Source organism: Oxyura jamaicensis, chromosome 10, assembly GCF_011077185.1.
Source record: "Oxyura jamaicensis isolate SHBP4307 breed ruddy duck chromosome 10, BPBGC_Ojam_1.0, whole genome shotgun sequence".
In the NCBI taxonomy this organism is placed as follows: Eukaryota; Metazoa; Chordata; class Aves; order Anseriformes; family Anatidae; genus Oxyura; species Oxyura jamaicensis.
Window position 1 is genome coordinate 1,600,809 of NC_048902.1, and position 16,039 is coordinate 1,616,847.

At 34.0% G+C, this 16,039-nt stretch overlaps 1 protein-coding gene and 1 long non-coding RNA gene across 6 annotated transcripts in view; one reads left to right on the plus strand and one right to left on the minus strand.

Moving 5' to 3' along the window:
• Positions 1-16,039, plus strand: part of DMXL2 (Dmx like 2) — a 54,342-nt gene that overhangs the window by 34,681 nt on the left and 3,622 nt on the right. The window contains exons 25-42 of one of the 5 annotated variants that reach the window (XM_035336024.1): positions 400-591; positions 2,134-2,210; positions 2,767-2,897; positions 3,602-3,850; positions 5,741-5,922; positions 6,653-6,783; positions 7,793-7,878; positions 8,125-8,326; positions 9,118-9,235; positions 10,031-10,093; positions 10,492-10,578; positions 10,656-10,777; positions 11,556-11,694; positions 12,213-12,273; positions 12,356-12,483; positions 14,332-14,409; positions 15,011-15,102; positions 15,691-15,743. In XM_035336024.1, coding sequence (XP_035191915.1) covers positions 400-591; positions 2,134-2,210; positions 2,767-2,897; positions 3,602-3,850; positions 5,741-5,922; positions 6,653-6,783; positions 7,793-7,878; positions 8,125-8,326; positions 9,118-9,235; positions 10,031-10,093; positions 10,492-10,578; positions 10,656-10,777; positions 11,556-11,694; positions 12,213-12,273; positions 12,356-12,483; positions 14,332-14,409; positions 15,011-15,102; positions 15,691-15,743 — 2,191 coding nt within the window. The remainder of the gene's footprint in view (positions 1-399; positions 592-2,133; positions 2,211-2,766; positions 2,898-3,601; positions 3,851-5,740; positions 5,923-6,652; positions 6,784-7,792; positions 7,879-8,124; positions 8,327-9,117; positions 9,236-10,030; positions 10,094-10,491; positions 10,579-10,655; positions 10,778-11,555; positions 11,695-12,212; positions 12,274-12,355; positions 12,484-14,331; positions 14,410-15,010; positions 15,103-15,690; positions 15,744-16,039) is intronic. The other 4 variants (XM_035336025.1, XM_035336026.1, XM_035336027.1 and 1 more) reach the window with 4 other exon arrangements.
• On the minus strand, positions 10,640-14,336 carry LOC118172255. The gene is made up of 2 exons (XR_004753618.1): positions 13,214-14,336; positions 10,640-11,347 (listed from the first exon to the last, which is right to left on the minus strand). It is a non-coding gene; the product is annotated as an uncharacterized LOC118172255 (long non-coding RNA).

The following is a 16,039-nucleotide window of genomic DNA, read 5'->3' on the forward strand; positions in this document are numbered from 1 at the left end:
GAGGGGGGAAGAGGGATAAAAAAACCCTGTGCTTTTCCACTTTTCCACTGAGAAATGCAGATTAGTGCAAATTTGGCTTTTATTATTAAACTCAGAACAGTCACTATGTCAACCCATACTGCTGCAAGTGCACATCTAGTTACTGTTCCTAAGTAGACAATCCCAATACTTCTTAGTGAACTACATAAAAATACTTTACCTGCACTATATCAAAAGTGTTCTAGCAAACTTGGCTATCAGGTCATTCATGTTTTTGCAGTAAATAAGAATTTACTAAGTAGATGTCAGTGGAAAAGAATAAATAACCCTGGAAAAAGTATAAGTAAAATTACTGTTTTTCGTTGTTGTTAGTTTGTTCTCAAAGTAATCATTTTAAATGCAATCTTTTCTTTTAAACAGGAAACTACTGTAAAACAGCTTCAGTCTCCACTTCCATTACCAACAACGCTACCATTGCTTTCTGCAAGCATAGCATCCACAAAAACTGTGATAGCTAATCCTGTGTTGTATTTAAACAACCACATCCATGATATTCTTTACACTATTGTGCAGATGAAATCACCACCACATCCTAATATTGAAGACGTCAAGGTAACAAAACAGTTCTCAGAAAAGGCTAAATGATTACTTATAAAATGGGGAGAGAGCCCGCAAAAATAGCGTACGAATTAACTTTTCAGCACTTACCCCTTTCACAATACTGACCTTCTCCCGTAAGCCTAGAGAACTGAAAATGGTAGATAACCACTTGTTTTCTGACATTTTTTTGAATCTGGTTAGTTCCGTTTCATCGAAAATCTCAGGAAAATATTCCAAGTTTGGATGTTCACTAAAGTACTGAATTCTTGCTCTTAATCATGTCATCAGCCAGGTCAAATCTGGTAGAGAGATTATGAAAGTAGAGATGGGAGGCTGTAAGTTATAGCTTTCTCGTAGTATAGTAACTATAAATCTTACTCCAGCACAAATTTCTCCAGTTGTACTGATTTTCCTGGAATTGTGATGAATTACTTTATCTGGCTCCATACCCTACAGTGAATAAAGACTGTTCAGATTCATGAGGTAGAGGGAGAAAAAAGCCAAAGAGCCCAAGACTATTGCATAGTTAATTAGTGAGATGCTAAATCATTAGATCGGGCATTTAGATCAGTACTCATATTCATTAAATGAATTTGATTTTCTATTGACTAGATGAAAGTAGAGAAGAAATAGGAAACAAAGTGGGTTGTCCCACTGCAAGTCAGTCAAAGATTTCTAAAACTGTACCCCAACCTCATTTATGTCTCATTTACTCATTATGCAGTAGTAAGCATCTTTTTAACTCTAAAAACTCAGGTTTCACATGCATTTTTATTTAAAAGAGAATTCAGAGAAAACTGACACTTATTAACTGCAAAACTCTTTAGATAATTTATATCTTTAATCTGAGATCTAACATCTTATTAAATAGGTGGTAGGAAAAGATGGAAACAAAGAAATGATTTAAAAAAAAACTTACAAGCTGGCATTTTTAGCAGTTTTGCATTACCATTTTCATCACACTTTGGACTCCATCAGACTTTCCAAGAAATTTTTGCATTTCTTCTTCTATTTAATAACTGGAGCATTTCTGCTGCACTGCAAGGCAATAACGGAGTACTGTTCTTGTTACTGAGAGAATCCTGAAAAATTTTAAGCATATAACTGAGGTGAAAAAGAGATTATATATATAATAAAATAATCATACAATTATTACACACACTTTTGTATTATGCATATGAAGCAACTAATACTATATTGAATTATGATGTCATATAATATGGCTTCCAAGAACCATTCATAATATAGAAATCATTATTACAACATTGTGAGAGTTCTATAAGCTCAATTATCTTGACATAATATTAGATTACATAATATTAGAATATGTATGTTTAGATTTTGACTGTTATCAATTAATCTCCATCAGTCAGTTGAATTTTTAAAATACTGTATTGTAAACCTAAGGTTATTTTTAATTACCATTTCCTGCACTTGGTTTAAAACTAGGAGATTTCTGCATAACATATTTTCATATGCTATTCAGAAAGAAATGTGGTTTACACACCATTTATGTATAATTTATATATAACTTACCAGCTGTTTTTATTTTAGGTGTACACGCTTCATTCTTTAGCAGCTTCACTTTCTGCATCCATTTATCAAGCACTGTGTGACAGCCACAGTTACAGGTACAAATAGAAAGTTTTCTTACAGTCCTACATTTGGAGTATACTTTGTGCATCCAAAATGGAAATTCTTCATGCTTGTGTCTAAGAAAAGTGATTAAATTGATGTGTATGGCTGTAGATAATTATACAGCTTACACATTGTTAGCTTTGATACTCCAGATCAGTTTTTTACAGATAAAATAACAGCAATCATTTTTCTCCAACAAATAACAGGACAATCTGGTGTTGCTCAGGATGCTTCTGAGAGAACATTTGAGTGCTGTTTTCCACAGCACATCATTACTGTAGAGGGGTGCACAGGAAATATTTTAGCCTAACTTAAGTCAGGTTTCAGAAAGTTTATATTTAAAACTAGAATTGGAAGAGAAAGCTGTAAAAACATACCAAGTTTTAATTTTAAAAAACAGTTTTTATTCCATGAAATTATATAACTCTTTACTTAATCCTGTAGAATTTTGTGTTGCATTTTCTAACTAAAATGAGAAATGTACTATACTTGATTACAAAAATATTCTAAAATCCTTTCTCATCAGAAAAAAAATTGGTTTGTATTTAGCAGTCAAACAGAAGCAAATCAGTTTACAGGGATGGTTTATCAAGGACTGCTTTTGAGTGACCGACGCCGACTGAGAACAGAAAGTATTGAAGAGCATGCAACTCCAAACTCGTCTCCTGCTCAGTGGCCTGGTGAGACAAATATAATGGTTATTTTAAACACCACTCACTGGACAAGCTCCACGTTTCAATATTTTCTCACTGTTCTGTAATACAAAAACTTACAGTACAACTTGATACTAATCTTTCATCCAAATCTGGATGAAATGGTGGATGATCAATGACGGAGGAGTGTTTTGTATTTAGTTCTCAAATGAGTAACAGCCTTTAGCTTCTTCACATATCAAAACAAACAAACTTTCTGTATTGCAAAACCTTATTCGATGAAGAGATGAGGATCCTCAGGACAAAGTCTGTAAGCAGTTAATTTGTTGTCCTAAAATGTTTTCTTTCAGTCTTTCTCACCCCCAAGCAAAGCTTTTCTGTTAGCTATTTAAACAGTACTGTCTTACATACGTGCTTTACTTGCTGTAGCCATCAAAACAGCTACTTCTGATGTACTAACATAGATTTAGTATTTTGAGGTCAACTCTGGCAATAGTGCAGGAGTTTCATGGGCAAACTGAGCTGAAACACAATTCAGAAGTCCCAGACCAAAGAAGATTTTTTTTTACTTCAATCTTTATGATTTTAAGAAAAATATTAATAGTATGTTTCATCCGAATAAAAATATCAAATGGCTATTAGTCTGTTTACCATAAAAGGTAGAGATGTCACATTGACTTTTTCCCTGCTTTTAAACCTACTCTTTTAATGCAGAACATTTGTCTTTGCAGGTGTGAGTTCACTTATAAATCTTTTAAGTTCAGCTCAGGATGAAGATCAACCAAAGTTAAACATTCTTCTTTGTGAAGCTGTTGTAGCTGTCTACCTGAGTCTGCTCATACATGCCCTGGCAACCAATTCATGTAACGAATTATTTCGACTAGCAGCCCATCCATTGAACAGCCGAATGTGGGCTGCCGTTTTTGGTGGGGGAGTGAAACTACTTGTAAAACCTCGAAGACAATCAGAAAATATTACAGGTACTCTGTTTTCTAAAGGTCATACTAATGATTTGAATTTTGTACCTTTTAATAACTTATTAGGGAAGATTTTTTCCTTTATAGACAAGAAACACACAAGCATTATTTTAAGTATCTATGGTCAAGAAATCTGTTACATTAGTAAAAGAGCCCAAAAAAATATTAGTCTTTCACACAGTTGTCCTTTGTAATGGCACCCTGCATATTTTGAATTTACCATTAAAACAATACACGTATTTACTCAGAAGGCAACTTTTTAATTTGACCTGATAATTTAACTATGGTTTTAGATAGCGGTATTAATTTTAATTCAGGACTTGAAGACTGTTGTCTGAGCACTTCTTAGGTTAAAAAAAAATCCAGAGTTCATCTTTGTGACTTACTGTTATCACAAAAAACAAGAATGTCAGTGGGGTAGAGTTTTGATTTTTTTTTTTTTTTTAATCTCTACTTAGATTGAATATAGAAAGTCATTGGACTTCTGCATTTAAATACTTTGACACACAACATAGACTTATTGGAATTTTTCTATCAGTCTTTCTAAAACAACAACGAAAAATTTCAGTTCAAGGTAACACAAAGTGCTTAAACAGCAAGATAACAGCAATATTGTTAACAGTCAGCCATCACACCAAGTAGTTTTGACTGTGATGAAATCAGTGTTGTGATGAAATCAATCACTGATGAAATCTTTTTTTAATGTAAGAACTAATCGCACTTAGAATGGCATTGCCAGTACTTTTGTTACTGAAACCTGCATTTGATATTAAACCACCAGAAAAATAAATTAGTGATGAGTAATTTTAACTAAGATGTTTTGAGTCAAACAAGCATCCTAAGCATATTTCTTTATGAAACTACTATTAGGTGCTTGCTTATAACACTTTTCAGTGCTTTTAGTCATTATTTTTAGTGAAAAATAAATGGTATAAATCAGTGCTAATACCTAGGTTTTCTGTATGTGAGAGAGAAGCCCAACACTAACTATTGCAGTAACTTGGAAACAAGTTACTTCTAATCACAAAGATTGCTGTCATTGATGACATTACCATACAGTCACCATTGGTCAAACAACATTCTGAATTGCATCATTATAAGTATTCATAATTTATTTATCTTTTATAGAATAAATTAATCTTATTTGAGAATAATCATTTTAGAAATGATCATTTATTTCGACAATGTGTTAATATAAACAACTTTTTATAAAAAGTCATATTTTCATTTGAGATGTGTTCTGTTCTCCTTTAACCTACAAGCTGCTACAGTTTCTGATGTTTCAGAGGATGTTAATGAAGGTTTGTAAAAACTTGCAGTGTAGATGAATATTAGTGACGGCTTCTAAAAAAAGTTTTTTAATATCTATCTACCTCCTTTGTAATAAAGTAAGTGCAATCTTCAATGTTCTAATTCCACATTTATATTTTGATAACTATCAAGATGGTTTAAATCATAACATTTCAGAACAGACTTCGGTTGTCAGAAAGACTACTCAAATTCTCTTTACTATCTTAAGAGTTCCTTGGCTTATATTTTGAATAACTAATGCTAATTGTGCAGTTTACTGTTTAGTGAAATTTTATATATTGCTTCTATTTCTGAACAGATTATCTTAATTTTTCTTTCTTGAGAAGCTAAATGCTACATCTACTGAAAACTTCATCCAGATAATAAAACGTATTTCTTATGATATACCCAATGCTACAGTTACTGAATTTATCATAATGAAACTTTTTGTATGATTACACTTAATTTATTTAGGCTGGCTTTGATTCATGAATTGGTAGAAGTTAGTACCAATAATAATGGTTTAATTTCCTTCAATTATAAAATACAACTACTTTGAAAGATGAAATGTTAACATCGGCTTTTCAAATTATCTGAGTTTAGCACCGCCTCTTCCTTCAGAAGAAATGGATAAACATCGTCGTCGTTTTAATATGAGAATGCTCGTGCCAGGAAGACCAGTAAAAGACAGCACTGTACCACCACCTGTGCCTGCAGAAAGACCCTCTTACAAAGAAAAATTCATCCCTCCAGAGCTCAGCATGTGGGACTACTTTATGGCAAAGGTAATTTAAAATGGAAAATATAAGATCATAGAATCATAGAATATCCCGAGTTGGAAGGGACCCATAAGGATCATCAAGTCCAACTCCTGGCACCGCACAGGTCTACCCAAAAGTTTAGACCATGTGACTAAGTGCACAGTCCAAACACTTCTTAAATTCAGACAGGTTTGGCGCAGTGGCTGCTTCACTGGGGAGCCCGTTCCCGTGTGTGACCACCCTCTCGGTGAAGAACCTCTTCCTGATGGAACCTCCCCTGCCTCAGCTTGACACCATGGGTCCTATCACTGATGATTACAGAGAATAGGTCACCTGCCTCTCCACTACCCCTTGGGAGGAACTTGTAGACAGTTACAGTTACAGTTACTTTTGTGAAGTTACAGTTCACAAAAGAGTATTTCTACTCCCTTAAGTTCTATAGGACAAAAATAATGTGAAATTTTTCAGTGCTCTTCGTAGTAAGCTGCATCATCTTAAAAAGCTTCATCTTAATAAAAGATAAAGAGTCTCAAGTCTGTTACTTGCCTCAGGTCTCTTAACTTTCAAAATAGGGTTCTTGCTAATAATAAACACTGTTCCCGTTGCTAGTTGTTTTTTTGTTGTTTTTTTTAGGGAACCTTATATATATGTTAAGTTGTTATCATTGTCAAAGAGTTTAAATGATACCTAAACTAAAAGAGTTTAAAGAGATCAGAAAACTACTTTTAAAGAAGACTTTTATTTTGCTTTGCAGCCATTTCTTCCTTTGTCAGACAGCGGCGTAATATATGATTCTGATGAAAGCATTCATAGTGATGAGGAAGAGGATGATGCTTTCCTCTCTGACATACAGATCCAGGAACACAAAGATGCCAATTCTTACAGGTTAGAAGAAATTGCCACTGTTTTAGAATAATAATGTCACGTGCTTACCTTTTCTTCCACATTAAAGAACATACAGGTCTTCTACACACTCCACAGGTTTGGTTGAGTATTTTTATTGTCATGGACTGATGTACCTCTGTCAGTGGGATTACAGGAGCAACAAATTTTTATCACAGTAACAAACGTTTCCCCATTTACTTTTCTGAAGAAAATGAGATTAGCAGGTCAGAGCTGTGTTTTGGCTTTTCTTGGTGGGAAGGGAAACAAACAAGAAATACCCTAAGAAGAAGACAAGTAATACCTGTTATCTTTAAGACACAAGGAGCATGAGCTACTACAATGCTAGCTCTAGAATGATGTTTCAGAAAACTGATTCAAGTGTGATTAATCCTTAGTTCTTGAATTAGAGACAGATTAAATAGAACACTTAAAGAGAAAACATTGCAAGATAAAATGGAATAAAGCAGATGAACTTAGCATTATAAAAGTGGAGACAAAATTGTGTTTTTTTTTTAATGTGTTCTACTTTTCAATTCTCTCTTTAGTCTTTACACTCTACACGCTTTGTAATTTTAGTACCTATGAGACTCTTTCAGTCGGGAAAACTTCTAGCATGAATACCAAATTCAAGCAATGGCTTGTCTATATTCATTGTGATTTCACTGGAGAACTTCAGGAAGTATTTCAGGAGGCTTGTACTTAATTCACATTCTTGCAGAGGCTCACATGTGCACACTTTTATATGATAGGTTTTTTTATGGAAAATAATTCAATGATCTTAAATTTATAAAGAGAAAGTGATGCTTAATGTTATGGGGGAGGGGGGGAGACAGCCTTACATTGCATAGTTGATAGATATGTCTTTCATGTCTGTTAAATTTTAAAACCTTGGTGAACCATCTGTGCCGTTTTTCTGATCTGTGTATTAGGTAGAAGGGAAAAAAATCTGTTCTACAGACAGATATGTTAGTGTTGTTTTAGCACAACTAAAACTATTCTTTTTATACAGCTGGGCTCTTCTGCATCTGACAATGGTAAAACTAGTTCTGCACAATGTTAAGAACTTCTTTCCTATTGCTGGTCTGGAATTCACCGGTACGTGAAATGCAACTTAACATTTTAGTTTTCTTAACAAGTGTCTTTCTGTCAGACTTTGCTTTTAAATACATTGTTTAATTTTTATTTTAAAATTTATATAATTTAAAACACTATTTGTGACAGTTGCAAACAAATACATTTTCTTTGAAAATTTTTTAAATTACTTTATTATTCTACTTTTTTTTATATGCGCTGTAAGTTATATTATTTTTTCTCTAAGACTTTTTTAATATTTCTGTTTAGATCTGCCTGTAACATCACCATTAGGCATTGCTGTAATAAAAAATTTGGAACACTGGGAACAGATTCTTCAAGACAGAATGGACCAGTTTGAAGGCCCACCGCCAAACTACATTAACACTTATCCTAGTGACCTTGGAGTAGGTGCAGGACCGGCTATTCTCCGCAATAAAGCAATGATTGAACCTGAAAACACACCATTCAAGTAAATATTTTTTCCCTAGAAAAAAAAAAAAAAGATTCCTTGACCATAAACATATTAAAGATTACTTCCCCCTGAAGCTAAACAGCCAAATGAAGTTTAGCTAGATCTTCGTTCCAGACAATGCTTTACAGAAACCATTTTCCTAAGTCCCTATGCGACTTCTTATGCAGCTGTCTCCTGCAGCTGCTTTTCATATTCTGCTGCAGCTTTCTCAGCTGCATTAAGAAAGGAAAATAAGGAAAGAGCAGTGCTTGGAGGACTACAAATTGAGGACAATAGCTCCTGCTAGGAAGACCCTATTCAACCTTTTTCTATTCCTCCAGTAGTAGCTATCTCCCACCCTACCTCAGCAACAAAAGTTATATAGATGCCAGTAGGAGAAGAGAAAAAGAGTTGTAGTAAAGTCCTTATAAAGTCAATCCTCCTATGTTGGACCTGTGTCATGCTTGCAGGTATCTTTAAATGCAGGTATTGAAGGATACTTCCAACTCAAAAATAGTTTTGCTTTTCTCCATATACTAAAAAACAACTTTTGTTTTGTTAGCTATATGTGACTATATATGAGATATATAATTTGTATGGTTGGTACTGTAGGATTTTATTAACATATTCTAACAAACGTTAAAAAAAAAAAATGTATCCCTTGATATTTGCCATGTACAAATTAGAACTTAAATTTGGAATTTCATTTAAAGTAATTTGGAGTCATTCTCCAAATTTAGGGATGGATGGGGGGATGTTATCTACCTTTAATTAAACAGAAGCCTTTTCTTTTTTCCTGCGTCATCCAGATCAAAGGATTATTCAGCTCTTCCAGCAAAAAGGCTATGGCATTTTCTTGTGAAGCAAGAACTTCTTCAGGAGACCTTCATAAGATACATATTCACAAAGAAAAGAAAGCAAAGTGAGGTAAACAAAGGATATAACTTTAATTTTATTTTTTTAAGAAAGCTCAGTTATAACACTTCTTCAGTCTCTTCAGTATATTTTAAATTTTCTTTCAATTTTTGTTGGCATTTCAATTTCTTTCATTTTACAGTGTTTTTCATTTAGTCAACATGACTATCATGTTGTTTATTGAAATACTAACTGAACCAAATATTTTTAGACAAGACATATTTCACCTTACCTTTATGTATTTGAATACTGTCCTAGTAAAGAAAAATTACATTTACAATAAAGGTAATAAGTAAGTAAACTTGAGTATTAGTATATTTTTTGTTGTCATATTGAAAAAGAAATTTCAATGAGCTATTACTTTGTATATATGTATATATGCATGAGTAATATATACATATAAAAGTAATATTATATAATAAGGTATAATATGGGGTTTTATGAATTGTACTAGTTACAACTGTAATGAGTTGTAATTGTAAATTTTAACCAACACCAGTACCATGCAAAATAACTATACTATTTAATATCTTTAAGGTTTCTTGTAAGTATGGAGTTTGTGTGTGTATTACTCCTCCATTTATTTGCTATATCATACATTTTGTGTTCATCTAGGAGGCATTACATTTTAAGTGAGTTTGTTTAGATTCCTGTCTTAGTTCCTGTGCCTTTTATAAGAAGTTAATAATACATTTGTCATCATTTGCTGACAGAGTGGCCTTTAAAATCTAGTTTGGAATGTTTCATTCTTTTTTTATATTTGTTTGTGCATGTGTTTTGTGTTTGTGACTGTGTGATGTTATGTAGTCTGTAGAAGATCGTGTGGAGCAGGTCAAACAAAACTGCGTAGCAGAAGATCACAAAAACAAGGTAGTATCCCTTCTCCCAAACCTCTAGCACATTCTTAAAAGTTCTGTGGAACTGGCTTTTCTTTCTCTAATGTGACTAACAGAAGCTATGTGTTCTGTGTAGTCTGTGTGGCAGGCTTTTAATCAGTGAATGAATTAACTTTGGATGTCCTATAATTGGGATGAGTGAACACCTTGTAAACATTGTTGCGCACACAACTTTGTGTTTCTTACACTCAAACATAACTTCTGACTTTTAGAACACCAAAGAGTATGAGAATTCTAAAGTTTGCTTCCTAAACAATGCTGAGGCCACTGAACTTTTCTTGCATGAATTTTGTATCGACTTTCGCAGTCTGAATGTACCACTACAAAATGGATTTTCACTCTAATTAAAATTTTCCCATTAATGTTTTGCAGGTTGAAGCAGATCTTGGCTACCCTGGAGGAAAAGCAAAAATCATTCACAAAGAATCAGATATGATAATGGCATTTGCAGTTAATAAGGTAAGCCTTAAATATTACTAGTATGTGCAATAAATCTTAAATAAAGTTAGTATAAGTTTTCTATTTGTTCTGCATAGGCAAACAGCAATGAAATTGTTTTGGCATCTACACATGATGTTCAAGAACTTGATATTTCAGCTCTACTCGCTGCTCAGTCATTTATATGGATTGGAGAAGAATATGACAGAGAGTCTAAAAGGTAGGATTATATCTTTGTGGTTATAGTAAGAGTTTACCATGAGGCTGGGTATATAGTTACAGTAAATGTTGACTGTACACAAAAGAATGTTAATTGAATAATCTTCAGTAGGTTTTAGATTACGTTCCAAAGAAGTAGTGGTGAGGGAAGGGAAAAGAATATTGCTATGTTCTACACATGATAAAAATAAGATTTTGAGGGGTTTAAGTATATTGAGCATGTTTGCACTGTTCAGTGAAGTAAACTCCTGTGATGCATAAGCTACTAAAGGAAGCACTACCTCAGAAACACTTGCAGTTGCATCGTTGCAGTGTTGAGGCTACTTGTGGTAGCTGATGCTAGCTGTCTAGTGCAATAGCCTGAACTACAGTCAGCTACTACCATTATCATGGTGAGAAGTGTGAATGTGTCAGCTGCAGCAAGCACTTACTTGCACTAAACTTCATTGCACAGAATAGATGCACAGGTCATCAGCGTTGGATGCTGTATTATCCTTCTGTCCATACTTTTACTAGCAATGTTCTCCTCAAGGGAGCTTTTATTCTCAGCATCTACCATGGTTAGAACCATCTGTTGAGGTTAAAAATTGATATATTTGGAGCATTTGGAAAATGTTTGTATAAAGTAAGCATAGGAATTGTGCAATTATTGTCTCATTATAATTGCTTCCTCTATCCACTGTCATTGGGCTCTAAATCATGAGATAAGCAAACAACAGTGATAGCAAAGAAGCATTTTTTTAAAGCAAAAGCTGCCGTGTTTTTTTGTTTTTTTACAGTTCTGATGATATTGATTTTCGTGGTTCTACCACAACACTAACACAGTCAACTGCACCATCTTTTGGAGTGAATCAGATACAACCATCTTCATCTATGCCATGGTTAGGCAGTGGTCAAACTAGCACTGGAGCTGGCGTGGTAAGTGCTTTTGTTGCATGCAGCTCTGAACACTATTATTTTTTAGCTGTATTATTTAGTGAAGTCCTAGAGTATATAAATCATCATGCTGTTAATTCAGTGTTGACATAAAAGGCCTGCAGTGGCCAAGACCTGACAAAACTAAGTATTGTCTTGTAGATTGTGGCATAGAATTATTGGAACTTAGAAAAAAATGGGACAGTCAAGCTTTTCGTATGGGACCTTTGAGGAGCTAGGACTAGCAGTTTTTCAAAAAGAATAAAAAGTCTTGCTTTGGGACTAATATCAGAAGTATTGCATCAGATCTCTGTACAATAGAAGATAACATGATCTGAAATTTCATGACCGAAAATCTAAAGACAACTAGACATAATTAGCTACAAATAATGTTAGTTTACAAGCTTTTTAACTGGGGGGAACATTTACATATAGAAGAATAAATAAGGCTGAATAATGCATTTGTGTCTTATCTTGATTTTTATTTTAAAATTATTTTTATTTCCTTTTCTTTAATGAAGCTTATTAAAAGGAATCTGAATAATGTCAAGAGAATGGCTTCACATCCAGTCCATCAGTATTGTAAGTAAATCAGAATTGCCAGTACGAAGTAAATATTTTTTTATATTATTCTGTATTAATGAACATCTGTTTTTCATCTCAGATCTTACAGGAGCACAAGATGGTAGTGTTCGAATGTTTGAGTGGACAAGGCCCCAGCAATTGGTATGCTTCCGACAGGCTGGGAATGCCAGGGTTACAAGAATGTATTTCAATTCACAGGGCAATAAGGTAGGTACAATTTAGGATTTTAAATTTCATTATTCATAAGAGAACACATTTGATAGTGTTGTGACCTCTAAAACAGTTCTAACTGATAACACACAAAACTCGTAAGATGGCATAACCAGTATGATTTCATTTTCGCTGCATACGGAAGCTTTATAATAAACATTGACCTTTATACTCCCTTCTTTTCTATCAGCTTCATGCTGATACATGTGGAGATATATTAATTCAAAGCAAGATTTTCAGTAATCTCCGCTGTCTTTACACCTCAAGAGTAAAATCTATTGCAGGAGAAATGCACTGAGTTATGTCAGCTTGACTGTCTTCTCTTACCTGTCTCTTCCTAAAAGAACTATTTATTCCCTTCATAGTCTAAGCAGTCTCAAAACAATTTATTCTCAAACTCTCTCCCTCTCTCTCACACACACACATTTAATCCCTCTAAAATTTAACTGATATCATTTACAAGATAGATAGATCTGAAGCCTCCTTCCTGCTGTCCCCATAAGGGAAGTCCAATATGATTCACTCAAAAGGGAACTTCTGGGGGCTGTCAAGTCATCTTATCTATCTGTTAATCTCTGGCTAGTCTTTATTGTTAACTGCATTTTAAGCAACTCAGTATTACATATCCCCTTTGCCCTATTTTCAGACTTCTTGTCTCCCTTTTCTGAAATCTGTGTTTCTACGTGGAGGGTTTTTTAAATTAAACATTAAAAAAAAATGAACTTACCTATTTTGCAGAAGCAAACTTGTATCAGACGAGGTTTAGGTGTTCAAGAAGTGCTTCATACTTGCTTCCTAGAAGATAGACTTGCAGCCCATTAGTTGAAGAAAGTAAATCTACAGTGGAGAGAAATAAAAAAACTACAAAAGAGCCACATACTTTGGCCAGAAATGAGCATGAGGTAAACTGCAGAAAACAGTGGACAAAGAGAAGGGAACTGGGAGAAATACGCACCTCCTCAGTTTTTCATAGAGTATATGCCGTTACTTCAAGAAGTCTTGTCCTCTGCATTTTACTGACGTAAAATGTAACTATTTAATTTCATTTATAGTTAAGAACATAAAAAGTGAATTAAAGGAGTTGGCATGACTGTAAGAAATAACATTTAGAAACATAAAATCTCTCCCACCACATCTTTCTTCAGGTAGCATAAAACCTCATTTTTTTTTAAAAATCAGTGTTTTGATTATGTTTGAAATATTATAATCTAACATCATACATTTTAAAAAGAATGAACTATCACTGCTGCTTCACATGAAGGTCACTCAAGCAGGACTCATGACCAGAGAGAGAAAATAGGAAAAATAATTCTAAATGTTTCTAAAAACATTTTGTAAAACATTTATAACTGTATGAAATACACAGTATAACTGCCATGCATTTGGCCTAGTTAATGGTACAATAATGATACATGATACAATACAGTCTTTCCAAAATTGTGATCAAAATCATGCTTTTATTAGATGCTGTCATGCATCTTACTTTACTAAGCATTTTCTAACAGTCGGGGAGTAATGATTCCTCTGTAGGCTTCAGTGTTTAAAAACAGAATTCAAATGATAAGTTTCCCCACTTAAAATGCCTTCAGTTCCAGAAAAGGTTTAGGCATGTAGGAAAGCATCCATCATTAATCATTAAACAATCAGTGCTGAAATGAATTGCCTTCTAATTTGCTTGTTCTATCTGAAAACCATTGTTGTTGATATTTGATGTGTGGGCAGTGGTTTTGTGGGTTTGGTATGTTGTTGGTTTTTTTTTTACCCTGAATTCAGCTGCTTGCTGTCATGAAGCAAACATCCGGTAACCAATAAGTTATTCTAATAAAAGCATTTCACTCCTTGCAGTGTGGTGTTGCTGATGGTGAAGGATTTCTAAGTATTTGGCAAGTAAACCAAACCACCTCAAATCCTAAGCCCTATCTGGTAAGTAAATAGACAACTTTTTAAAATTCTTTTTATAGACAAAACTTGAGTCTTCAAGATTTCAGGCAAGCCAAGAGTGTAAGAGTTTCACTGAGGCATTTTTGATTTTGCTGCTTTTTAATTAGCATACTTTACCAGTATGTGTGGTTTCAATAATATGTTTTTGGAAAACTAATTGTAGAAGAGCCATAAGCTGCCATGTAATTACAAATACTACCAGCATTACCCTTGATTAAATTAAAAATCAGAGCTCACAATAATGACTTTACAGCCCCAAGACATAGTAAAAGTACACTCTTTTTTTTTTCACTGCTAATTAACTGTACACAAAGACCATGCTTAATTTGAAATTCAAGCTAATGCTATGCTATGTGATTTTTTTTTATAGTGCAATTGTTGTATTATATTTTTATCTTGTTTTTTAATTAATTACTTCATCCTTTGGACTTCAAGCTGTGTTTTATATCTGTTTTTTAGCTTTTAAAACTTTAAAAGACTGCTTGCAGGATGCTATCAGTAACATCACACTAATAGTAACTTTGTTGCAGATGACAACTAATAAGATTGCATCTGTGTTTTTGTTTTGTTTTGTTTTTAATAGAGTTGGCAGTGTCACAGTAAAACCACAAGTGACTTTGCATTTATAACCTCTTCAAGTCTAGTTGCCACATCGGGACAGTCCAATGATAACAGGTGTGTTTAAAGATCACCAAAAAAATTCACCAAAGCTACCAGTTAATGTCCATTAACCCACTGCCTTTCATGCATTAATGTGTGGCTGACATTGCAAGGATCAGCATGATAAGCTTTGTTAGAGCTTGGACTTGACAGTTTGTTTCTTTGAACGTCATTCCTTCAGTCGTTTGTTTCCCACCTTATAGTTTATATAAGGTATGGTCAACAGTTGACCATTTTTTTCAAGGTGTATTCCAAATACAACTAGTTCTGAGGTGCTGCTGTTGCTAGGGGAGAAATATGTTCAGTAAAGTCAAGGTAATTATTTTTCTCTGAAAAGAGCAACTTGGATAATTTCTTGGTACGACCTAGGATTAGTACACATCTTAAAGGCAGAAAGTATAGTCTCCATTGTGAAGGACAAAAGAGCACAGAAAGTGTTAAGCTCTTAAGTCTTTACGTATGCTCTCCAATGACTGAAAAGAGTCAAGGGCTCCTTGTTCAGTTCTACCTTCTAGGCTTTGACACAGAACACAAGCACCCTCTGAGTCATGTCACACCATGAATCACTTATCAACAAGCCATAATGACTTTTTTCCCCTTCAGAAATGTGTGCCTCTGGGACACGTTGGTTTCATCTGGTAACAGTCTTATACATGGTAAGTGCTGCAGAGAAAAACAGATGTCTTCTTTTCATTGACTCAAGAAATATAGTTTGTGTATGCATTTGGGTCAAGGGGAGAAATTTATGCTGGGGTACTAGTCTAAGTATTTGTGTGCCACACTAGTGCATGCACCAGGACTGATACTGTGCATGATGATAATCTGCTCTATATAGAAAAGTATGAAGAAGGACGATCATACATAAAGCTATTTTTGTGACAATATTAATAAAGCCTGAACTATTTGAATACAGTCCTGAAAAAAACTAAGCATCTGCATTATTAAAGTTTGT